The sequence below is a fragment of the Mustelus asterias genome, chromosome 9 (assembly GCF_964213995.1).
Source record: "Mustelus asterias chromosome 9, sMusAst1.hap1.1, whole genome shotgun sequence".
NCBI lineage: Eukaryota > Metazoa > Chordata > Chondrichthyes > Carcharhiniformes > Triakidae > Mustelus > Mustelus asterias.
Window position 1 is genome coordinate 50,030,947 of NC_135809.1, and position 12,487 is coordinate 50,043,433.

Sequence of the window (12,487 nt, forward strand, 5' to 3'; positions counted from 1 at the left end):
CAAAAAATTCAATCAAATTTGTGAGGCACGACTTGCCCTTCACGAATCCGTGCTGACTATCACGGATTAATCCGCATCTTTCTAAATGGTCGGAAATCCCAGCCCTAAGGACCTTTTCCATCAATTTACCAACCACCGAAGTAAGACTAACCGGTCTATAATTACCAGGGTCATTTCTATTCCCTTTCTTAAACAGAGGAACAACATTCGCCATTCTCCAGTCCTCTGGCACCATCCCCGTAGACAGTGAGGACCCAAAGATCAAAGCCAAAGGCTCTGCAATCTCATCCCTTGCCTCCCAAAGAATCCTAGGATACATTTCATCAGGCCCAGGGGACTTATCGACCTTCAGTTTATTCAAAACTGCCAGTACATCCTCCCTCCGAACATTTCTCATCAGAAAGTGTTGGTGACAGCCAGAGGCAACGAGTCATAGGCCAGAATTTACCACGGGAATCGGAGCGGGCGAGGGGCGGACCATGGAAAGATCCGTTGACCTCGGGTGGGATTTTACGGTTTTGGGACAAGCGAGGCAGTAAAATTCCACCCAAAAGGTTGCAAAGCACAAGATTAAATGGACACTGAACCTTCGCAAGGAGGAAAATCTGACAACAGTTAGTGGAAATGTAAAGTTGGAGAGTACAATTCAAACCGCACATGTAAAAAATATGAATTTTCTAGACTTTAGAAAGGTGGCTGACGGAATACCCGTTTTAAGCTGTTGGTTATTATTTATGTAACCTGATTGGGATTAAAAGGCCAGTGTTCTCAGCACCTTGTTGTGTAGCTGTGAAAAACGGCCGCCTTACAGCTACCAGGAAAAGCAGCTCCATCGTTTCCACCTTCACTATCTGCAGCGTATTATGAGTTTATCCTGGCAGAACAAAGGTAGAGCTCTCAAGTTATTGACAAGAGTCAAAGAGAGGCGACTTCAGCAGCTTAGCCACTTCCACAAGATGGAACCCGGGGCACACCCAAGGACTTTCTGCATAGTGGGGTAGTCAGAGCCAGAAGTCTGGCAAGACACTCAAAGCTCTGCTTCAAGGACTCTTGCAAGCATGGCATGAAGGCCGGAGACATCGATTATTGCTGATGCCAAAGAAAAATGGCAACCCGTCCTGTGGGCTGCTGCAACACCATGACGACCAATGGTTACCGCAGCTCGGCAACAGCGCCAATGCCAAAACCAACCAAACCCACAATGTCACTTGGTGGCTTCAAATGCACACTTGTGGCAGAAGCTGTCTCTCAAGGATTAACCTTCACAGCCTCCAGCAAAGGTGTGCCATGTAAAGACACCCCATCTGTGCGGGTTAGGTGGATTGGCCATGCCCAATTGCCCCTTAGTGTCAGGGGGATTAGCAGGGTAAATACGTGGGGATAGGGCCTGGGTGGGATTGTTGTCGGTGCAGGCTCGATGGTCCGAAATGCCTCCTCCTGCACGGTAGGGATTCTATGATTTGAAATGAATCATTTGTTGTGTATTTATCATCCTTTGTGGATGGAAGGATGCCAATACATCTGATCTGCTAAAACTGGAAGGCAATTTTCAAAGCAGTTGCAGTTTGTCAACATCAATTCAGATGCTCCACTTTGGGAGTCCTACGCTTGGCATAGTAAATATTTACTAAAAGCTGCACTTTGAGAGTAGAGGTCCCAAACGTTTTTCTAAATTATATTCCTGATTCAATCTCTCCTCACCAATGCAGACTGTTCCATTGAATATGTGTGTGAAAAGGAATAAGACTGTTAAACCTGATGGAACAACTTTAATTGGCCAAACAATTTTCTGCAGCTAACACAATACATTGACTTTGTTACACAGGGAGGGCAGAGTTCCTCGACATTAAAGTACCATAAAGATGAGGTATTCAGTGCAGAGATTTGAAGGCAACAAGCACTCAGGCACAATAGCACCTTACTCTCCTTTGAACAGTACGCTGGGCTGAGGGCGGCCAGAATGTGTTCTATCAATCTGTTGCTGGCAAACCAATTCAAATAGTGCCCAGAGAGGCTTTGTTTGGAAACATATGGCTCCATTTTCGCAAGATGAATATTTATTGAATGAGAGTATCATTACCATATCGCATGTCAGCACAATGTTCTCCCTTAGAGTGAAGTCTTCATCTAATCCAAAAGTAAACAAGCCTCGTGTGGCTTGCCAGCAGAAGGCATTTTAGCCTGCATGTCACATCTGTTTGCACCTCTGTGCAGTTCCGTGGAAGTTTTACTGAATTAAAAGCTCTTCATAACTGTAAATCTTTGCTGAACGTGCAAGAAAGCCCGTGAGTTCATCTCAAAGCTCCTGTTTCATATTTCTGGATGGTTCTCTCTCCCTCCCTCTCTGTGGCTTTCAGAGTGATTTACTATGCTAACTGTGGAGAACCATAACACTGGTACCAGAGGATGACCTTTGCAATCTGGTTATTATTGGAAGGTACTTGGAGCAGAAGGAGAGGGTTCTTCTTTGTATTTCACCAGGATAACACAAAATGCTGAGGACACCATCTTGGTTAATACAAAGTTTTTATATCCTACATAGCCACAGAAATCTTATCCAAATTTCAGAGTTTAGCCAATTCTGCCCGTCACGGAGCTCTTTAGAGAACATGTCCTGGCAACAAGGTTAATAATGGCTTCTTTACAACAAGATAATGTTTCTGAAATGCATTGTAAAATTTATCTTCTCCTTCTATAGACATAATAGTGGAACACCACTTTGGTATTTTGTCATTATTCTCTCTTGCTAAGTGACAATTGCTCGCAGTATTAGTTGCCTAGCCCTGGTTGCTCTTCAGAAGGTGGTGGTGAATTCACTTCCAGAAGTGCTTCATCATTCTGGTGGAGGGGCTTCCATGGTACTGTTCATGTTCCAGGACTTGGCCCAGCAAAGATGAAGTCAGGAAAGTGTGAGCGCTTTGGGGAACTGAAAAGAGATGGCGTTTCCAGGCATCTGCTGCCCTTGCCCTTCTGGGTAGAGGAAGTGGACATTTTAGAGGTTCTGCTTAGGAAGCCTTGCCAACTTGTGCATAGAGAATACGACAACTGCAGTACTTCAGCAGTAGATGGTGTGGATGTTCCGGCTAGTCCATGAGTTGCTGATCAAGTGGACTGCTTAAATGGGTAGCCGCTTATTCCCTTAAACAGCCACAGCATTTGTGTGACTGGTTCAGTTGAGTTTCTGGACAGTGATGATTCTTCTGGATGTTTCAGGTATAGGACTCAACGATAGTAATGCCATTGAAAGGAGAAGCTGTTAGGCTCTCTCCTGTTAGGAGACAGTCCTTGTCTAATATTTAAGTGGTGTTAATGTCCACATACCAAATCACGCCTGAATGTTACCCAGTTGATACTATATGCAAACATAAACTGCAAATGATCCTTATGGTCCTGGGTAGCATTGGATCAGCTTTCCCGTCGTGCCACCCTTCAGTCCAGCCCACACTGCGGAAACCAATGATCCTCCTAGCAACCCAAATTTAACAAGACTGCATTTGAAGAATCCCAGTATCACAAATCAAAACTTACATGTCAGATAAACATCAGTCAGCAGAGGTCTCAGAGAAAGCAGGTTGGTGGCAAAGGACAAGGTGTCAGATTATCAGGCTGATACATCAGCATCACCATCTAAACCAATGGCAGCTATAGTGCTGGTATCTGAGCAGCTATTAGACAGCACCTTCCAAACCCACAACCACTACCATTTAGAAGGGCAAGGGCAGCAGAAACCTGGGAACACCACCTGGAAGCTCCCTGTCAAGTCACCGACCATGCTGACTTGGAAATATATTGCCATTCCTTCACTGTTGATGGGTCAAAATCCTGGAACTCCCTCCCTAACAGCACTGTAGGTGTACCTACACAGTAAGAAGTTTAACAACACCAGGTTAAAGTCCAACAGGTTTATTTGGTAGCAAAAGCCACACAAGCTTTCGGAGCTGCAAGCCCCTTCTTCAGGTGAGTGGGAATTCTGTTCACAAACAGAGCATATAAAGACACAAACTCAATTTATATGAATAATGGTTGGAATGCGAATACTTACAACTAATCAAGTCTTTAAGAAACAAAACAGCATGAGTGGAGAGAGCATCAAGACAGGCTAAAAAGATGTGTATTGTCTCCAGACAAGACAGCCAGTGAAACTCTGTGGGGGTTACAAATAGTGGGACATGAACCCAATATCCCGGTTGAGGCCGTCCTCGTGTGTGCGGAACTTGGCTATCAGTTTCTGCTCAGCGACTCTGCGCCGTCGTGTGTCGTGAAGGTCGCCTTGGAGAACGCTTACCCGAATATCAGAGGCCGAATGCCCGTGACCGCTGAAGTGCTCCCCAACAGGAAGAGAACAGTCTTGCCTGGTGATTGTCGAGCGGTGTTCATTCATCCGTTGTCGCAGCGTCTGCATAGTTTCCCCAATGTACCATGCCTCGGGACATCCTTTCTTGCAGCGTATCAGGTAGACAACATTGGCCGAGTTGCAAGAGTATGTACCGTGTACTTGGTGGTACTTAGCGTCAATATAATTTGCTATGCTTCTTGTCCAGTGTAAGCAGACACCGCCAGTCATTACAGCTAAACCTGTTTGATAGACATGGTTTGATGAAACTAAAATTATTGTTCACTGTCAACAAACGTATGACAAGAATGAAACTGAGGTACCCGTTAAATACTGTTGTACATTTCTGATGCTTCATCTGTTTGACATCAGAAACAGATGCCATAAATCCGCATGACTTATTCAAAGTGTTCAAGATTCATGACCAGCATTTCCGACGAGAGTGGAATTTCAGCCTCTTGCATAATGACTCATAGAATCATAGAAACTCTACAGTGCAGGAGGAGGCCATTCGACCCATCATCTCTGCACCAACAACAAACCTACCCAGGCCCTATCCCCGAAACCCCACATATTTTCCCTGCTAATCCCTCCAACATGCACATCCCGGCACACTAAGGAGCAATTTAGCATGGCCAATCCCCACACAGACGAGGAGAATGTGCAAACTCCACACAGACAGTGACCCAAGCCAGGACTGTTGAGGGTTACAATGTATTCTGCTCAGGCCCATGGAATGGCAGACAGAACTTACCACAACGTACTGGTTGCTGCAGAGAGCAGACAATTGGAGTTTCTCAAATTTAATCCTCTGCATGTGGCTGGGCAATTGTGCTTCAATTGGACCATCGGACTCTCGGAGCTGCTGAAGCGGCATCACTGATCCTGTTGACAAGGGAAAATGAAATAAAATCCAAAGTTCCTCAGTACAAACAAAATACCAACTCAGCAACAAAGTACATTAGGTGCAATCAGATCAAAAATGTGGATGAAAAGTATATATTTTTTTATTTATGCCCCAGAACCCCCAGAGACACAGAACATTCAAACACATCACAGGTCCATCAAGTGCCTTGATTAGGGTAAGTATAAACTGTAGCAAGTATCAGAATAAAACCTAAGGGAGCCTCCAGTTAGACTCCAAACATTCTGTTTTGTTCCACTCCCAAATACTGGAATGACACTTCCCACACAAAAAGTGATGGAAGTGTGAAATTCTCAAAACGCTGGCACATAAGAAGATTTCAAGATTGTGATCGACAGATTTCGGGATTTGAAGGAGGAATATGGAGCCAACGGGAGGAATATGGAGCAGGAGTATCAGCCCATATGACCTTCTTGGGTAAAAGGCAAATTACTGCGGGTGCTGGAATCTGAAGCAAAAACAGAAAATGCTGGAAAATCTCAGCAGGTCTGACAGCATCTGTGGAGAGAGAATAGAGCCAGCGTTTCGTGTCTGGATGACCCTTCGCCAGAACTGGAGGCAAAGAAAATCAGACAAAATTTATACCATAAAAGTAGGGAGGCTGCAATTGGACAAAGGGAATGTAAATGGTGATGAAAAAGGCTGAGAAAGGCATTCAGAGCATCCATTAAGAGATCGGAATGTGTGAACAAGAGTACAGATTGTTAGAGGACATGGGGCAGCTGGCCCTGTCTCTGTACCTTTGTTCTGCCATTCGTGCATTCCAATCTCTTAACTCCTTTCTCAGCCTTGATCATCACCATTAACATTCCCTTCGTCCAATTGCAGTCCCGCACCTCCCCGCCCCCGCCGCACCCTCACAATATAAATTATGTTTGATTTTCTTTGTCTTCAGCCCTGACAAAGGGTCATCCTGTCTTGACTCTAGTCTTTCTCCACAGATGCTGTCAGACCTGCTGAGTTTCTCCAGCATTTTCTGATATTCTTGAGTAGTGGCTGAACGGCCTAATGCTGTTCCTAATGTTGGTGAGATTCCGAACAACCAAATTCACAATCTTTTCGTAGCCATCCCTTGATGACTTAACAAGCTTATTCCACAAGTAGATGACTGACACACGCACACACACACACACCAAAGGCCACGATTTGATCTTTTGGTCTATGTAGATGAAGTTAATCAAAGCCCAGGATGGTTTGTAGGGAGAACTATTATTACCTCAGTGCCCAGAGCCCAGGGAAGGGGAAAGAGCAGGCAAGGATCCTGTGACATACTACAATGCATCGCCCCTGCTAGCAACAGTGTCTGTAAGCATGAGGCAATCACAAAATCACCTCTCCCCTCCATCATCAAACACCCACTCACACAAAGAAGGTGAATAATGACAAGGTGTTTGAAAATACCCAAGGGTCATTTAGCACCTGTGAAACTGGACTCAGAAAGAAGGATTTAAAGACAATGCACTTTATGATCTCGGGACATCCTAAAGCTCTTCACAGCCAATGTTATATTCCTGAAGAACAGTCATTGTTATAATGCACAGTAAGGACCCAGAAACAGCAAAGTGATCGTGGCATCAAACAGATCATTTGTTTGATGAAAAAAAAAGTTTAGGGCCTTCTGGACTTAACATTGAGTTCAACAACTCTGTCCTTCATTTAGAATTTTTTTCCCAACACCATCTCCCCCACAAGGGCTAGTCTGTAACCCGTTCTGATGCATTGCTTTCAGAGAATGCTAACCTTTGTTCTGTTATTAACACATTCTGCTACCTGACCCTTGTGCCACTATTAACCCATACCTTAGTCTTTAAACACTATCATTATTACTTCCTTTTGTCTTGTGTCCATGACATCTTTGTCAAATCTCTCCTGAGCTCCCACCTATCACTGACCTATTTTGCTCTATTCCCAACAGCATAAAATCCATCACATTTTAATCAGTCTTCAACTCTGAAGTCAGATGGATTTGAAACATTAACTCCGTTTCTCCCTCCACAGATGCTGCCAGACCAGCTGAGTTTTTCCAGCATTTGCTGTTTTTATTTCAGATTTCTAGCATCTGTAGTATTTTGCTTTTCGTTTGTTTGGTGGTGTTTGTTTGAAGGGTAAATAGTGCTCAGGATACTGGGCAAATTACCCCACGCTTCTTCAAAATAGGATTTTCAGTTTGACATGTCTTCAATTGGTTGTGATCATTTACACTTCTTGGAGAGCAGAGGAAGGACCTTGGTTTTACAACTCACCCAGAAGGCAGGGCATGTGACAATGCAGAGCTCCCTCCATACTGCACTGAAATACCAGATTAGATTTTGTACTTAGAGTTGGACCTTGACCCACAACCTTCTGGGGTAGAGATAAGACTTTCACTGAACATGGCTAACCCCAGCAAGCACTCAACATTTAGGAGTGGATAAATAATGGGATGAGATTATAAGAACTTTTCGTATATCTGCACAAAACAGTGTTATATTTAAAGGAGTGTGCGAATGAGTGCCTCGAACTATTCTGTGTGAAAAAAAGAACTCCATATTTCAACTGTAGCAAATAGTTTAGTGCTTTAACAGTTAAAACTAGAAATCAAAGTATAATTATACACCTCCCTCTGCCCCACCACAAGCTCTGATTGCTAGGAATCTCCAACTGAGAGAACAATCTAAGTAACAGTATGAGCACCTTCCTTGTGTTGATGACAGCTTGCCGCTTGATGAAACAACCCAGGATGAGGTGAAAACTATCAACAAAATAACCAAGGGCAAGTCTGGGGTCACTACAAATCAGTGCTGAACCAGCAGAGATAGGCCATCTCCCTCCTTCATTTCCAGGTCGGGTTCACAGAACAGAAGCTGAATTTTTGTAAACGGAATGCTTTGTAGATGCCCCTTCAGCCAGAGTATCTGCTCACGTTACTTGTAAGCCCACTGTACCACTCTGAAAGTGTACGCTTTAGTTACTGAGTACCTACTAAAGAGGCACCATCTCTATAAAAGACTCAGATAGAAAGAGAGATTGAATGGGAAAGCTGTGAACCATTTTTAGTTCGAGAAAAGCAAGGCCTGCTTTAATGCGTTTTCCATCGTTGAAATGTGCAGTTAAGTGATGGTGGTTAAGTGACTCTTTAAATGCAGTGAATAAAAGGTGTTCCTTATAATGTTGAATCAGCATTTCAGGCCTTCTCCTGTGCCAAGTTTTACCCTGCCTATATGTCTCCTCAGAGTTTCAGTATTATTTTATTCAAACTTTCCAATTGACCCAGTTAGGAAGAAACACAACAAACTGATTTGCCCGAGATATGACCCATTTCCAAGTGCATCCAGAAACGTTGACAGGCCTGTGGTGGGACAAGTGCAGCAGATTTTCTGGGAGTCAGCTGAAGGGCTATAGCAGGAGGCTGTACAGATCGGTAGAAAACTCAGATTAGAAAATAGTTGTCAGAAACCACAATCCTCAGCAAGCTCTTCAATTCATACTGTTCACACGCTTAGAGCAATGCAAAACCAATCCTGCACTCACCACAAATAAAAATATCAATCTGACTCCAGGCCATGTTACGAGGAGGAATGAAACAGGTTGAATATATATTTGTATATAAATGGAGAGTGGAGGCAAAACACAGAATCAAGAAATCTTGCAACGCAGGAGGCTATTTGGTTCACGACAACTGTGCCAGTTACTTTGAAAGAACTATCCAATTAGTTCCACTCTTTGTTCATTCCCATAGCTCTGAAATGTTTTAATGTATTGGTCTAATTTCCTTTTCGAGGCTGTCACTCCTGTTTTTACCACACTTCAAGGCAATGTATTGCACTTCCTAACAGTCCCATGCATAAAAGGAAATCCTCATCTTCCCTATTGTACTTCAATCTATTTCTTCTGGTTGCTGACCATTCTGCTAGTGGAAACAGTTCATTCTTACTCATCCTACAAAAACCCTTCACAATTTTGAAAACCCCTGCTAAATCTCCCTCTAACCTCTCAGTTCTAAGGAAAATAATCCCAGCTTCTCCAAGCCTAGCCATATCATTGAAACCCATCATCCCTCTGATCAGTTTGGTACATCTTCTGTGCATCCTCTCTGAGGTACTGCGTTATAAAGACTGATGCAGGGCTCATTACAAATCCTGCCCACTCCGTAAAAAATAATCACCAGTAACGTGACCCATCAGACATATAAACTGTTGTTAAATAGCAGGAGGCTGCCACTCTCGGCTGTTGTAATGCACCTCTAGTCATAAAGTGGAGGTGATGCAAATGCCAAACAGCCACATGAAACATAGAATCCCTACAGTGCAGAACAAGGCCATTCAGCCAATCGAGTCCATACCGACTCTTCGACAGAACATCCCACCCAGGTCTGATCGCTATGACCCCACACATTTACCTGGCTAATCCCACTAAACATCCTAGGATATTAAGCAGCAATTTATCAAGGCAATTAACCTAACCTGCACATCTTTGGAGTGTGGGAGAAAATCAGATGACCCGGAGGAAACCCATGCAGACACGCAGAGAATGTGCAAACTCCACACAGACAGTGAGCCAAGGCCAGAATCGAACCCGGGTCCCTGGCGCTGTGAGGCAGGAGTGCGAACCACTTTGCCACCGTGTCGCTCCTAAAGGTTTGATACTGAGTCAAACTGAGCAACAGCGAGGGACTGAAGTAGAAACAGAGAAAACCCACAGCACCAAATTGGAAGAGTGACCTTGACCTCTCCATTTTGTTTCCCAATTGAGGGGGGAGGGGTTCAATCCTCACGAGGGCTGATACTGAAGACACTCAGTGATGGATTGCAAAAACCATTACATTATCACACAGGTGGCAGAGTTTAACGATGTCTTTCAGTCATCTTATTCTGAAGCAAATAAACTCTGCCCAGTGAACAGTTGCAACAAACCCTGAAACTCTTGACAGAAAGATATTTCTATCTGACAAGCCACTAGTTTTCTTCAAATTCTGTTGCAGTAAAATTTTTAGCTATTTCTCATAATTTATGCATTACAATTTATATATTTCATTTAAAGTTTGAAACTATGTCACTGTGGATTACGGAACAGATTTTGCTGCCCATTATTATTTTCTTTCACACGCATTCCCAACAATCATTTTAGCATTTTCTTCCCCTCTCCGTGGCCATAAGATGAAACGGTAAAATGCCTTTAATGAAGAGACAACCCTTCCTCTTGTGGTGAACATTTCGGAAATGAAAATCCTGCAATATTATTGGCAGTGCCTAACATCCCTCTCTCAACCAACACCACTGAAACCTATCCAGTTGTCTCATTACGGCTTTCAGAAACTTGGTGAGTGCAACAAGTCCAAAGAAGTGCGGGTTAGGTTGATTGGCCATGCTAAATTGCCCCTTAGTGTCAGAGGGATTAACAGGGTAAATACATGGGGTTAGGGGGATAGGGTCTGGATGGGATGGTGATCGGTGCAGACTCGGTGGGCCGAATGGCCTCCTTCTGCACTGTAGGATTCTATGATTCTAACTTGGTTTGCTGACGTTACCTCGATCACATCACACTATTGCTTCAATCTGGCGTACCCGGAGGGTGTGATATGGATTTGATTTGATTTATTATTGTCACATGCATTGGTATACAGTGAAAAGTATCGCTCTTTGCACACTATACAGACAAAACATACCGTCCATAGAGAAGGAAAGGAGAGGATGTGGAATGTAGTGTTACAGTCATAGCTAGGGTGTAGAGAATGATCAACTTAATACGAGGTAGGTCTGTTCAAAAGTCTGATGGCAGCAGGGAAGAAGCTGCTCTTAAGTCAGCTTCATCATAAACGAGAGTTTATGTGTTCTTTCCTTGCAGGCGCATTATGTATGATGCATTAAGTGCTGGTCCAGGAATAATGGTTACTGATGCCCATGGGTCAAACTAGCTCTGAAAAGGTTCTCTCTTGAAGAGATGATGAGTTTCAATTTTCCACCGGCTAGTTTCCTCTAGCCTTGTCATTCCATTCTTTCTTTATACAAATACATAGTGTTGTGTTGGGCAATCGTGGGGTAGTGACAAAGGAGAATACATATAGAGCATTGTGATCCTGTACAGATTCCTGTGCTGAACAGGAAGTTTTCTTTGAGGTTTTGGGCTACTTATCAGATCTTGCACACGTACGTTGTTGCAAACAGTTGCTAGCTTACCAGAAATTACGAGTCCCAGGGTACTCCTCACACCGTTATAAGTACTTGCTGTAAAACCTTAACAGTTGTTTAATAAATCATCCTTTGATAAAACTGTTTTGAGAATCAATGATTTACAGTGTGACGTCACACAATCGAGTGGTGGTGTGATTTACGGGGTGGCATTATAAATTGAAGTTATCACTCAGATCAACTTAGCAGCAGCTAGGAAAGAATTCAAACTCCACAGCATTTCAATGCATTCTAAGATTTAGTCATTGTGTTTCAAGGTATAGCTTCTGCAATGTTGCAGGTAAACTTTAGGACATTGTTGTAATGAGCAGAGAAAGGGTCAGACTTTTTCTCAAGGCTCATTGTCTTGTGGTGATACACTTTATTTCCCATTGACCTGTCAAAGTAGACTGCATTCCTAAAGAGAGGACTCCCAGCAATTTGCAGCAGAAGGAAGTTACAACTGTGATTGGGGGCTTGAGCCCCAGGGCGGGATGGTGGCACAGTGGTTAGCACTGCTGCCTCACAGCGCCTGGGACCCAGGTTAAATTCCCGGCTTGAGTCACTGCCTGCGCAGAGTCTGCACGTTCTCCCCATGTCTGCATGGGTTTCCTCCGGGTGCCACAGTTTCCTCCCACAATCCAAAAGATGTGCTTGTTGTGTGCATTGGCCATGGTAAATTCTCCCTCAGTGTGCCCGATCAGGCACTGGAGTGTGGCAACTCGGGGATTTTCACAGTAACTTAATTGCAATGTTAATGTAAGCCTACTTGTGACTCTAATAAATAAACTGAAACTTTTATCCACAGAACAAGTAGCTCTGATAAAGGGTCTTCCTGACTCGAAACATTTTCTCTCCACAAATGCTGAAAGACCTGCTGAGATTTTCCAGCATTTTGTGCTTCAGATTACAGTATCTGCAGCATTTTGCCTTTATTTAAGCAGTTCAACAAGTTGAATGGCGTCATGGTCTGGTGCTGCAACATAGTCAACTTCATTCTAAAAGCCATCTAAGCCTTAATGGCAGAGAGATAGTAAAATTGATAAATGTGCTAACTGGGTAAGTGTTAGGATAGGACTGTTT

The 12,487-nt window shown here is 43.6% G+C and overlaps 1 protein-coding gene across 1 annotated transcript in view; it reads right to left on the reverse strand.

Annotated features, from left to right (window-relative positions):
* pot1 (protection of telomeres 1 homolog) overlaps positions 1–12,487 on the reverse strand; it is a 373,135-nt gene that overhangs the window by 295,672 nt on the left and 64,976 nt on the right. Inside the window, exon 2 of the mRNA XM_078221203.1 lies at positions 5,088–5,218. Within this exon, the coding sequence (XP_078077329.1) occupies positions 5,088–5,210 (123 nt within the window). The 5' untranslated portion in view covers positions 5,211–5,218. The remainder of the gene's footprint in view (positions 1–5,087; positions 5,219–12,487) is intronic.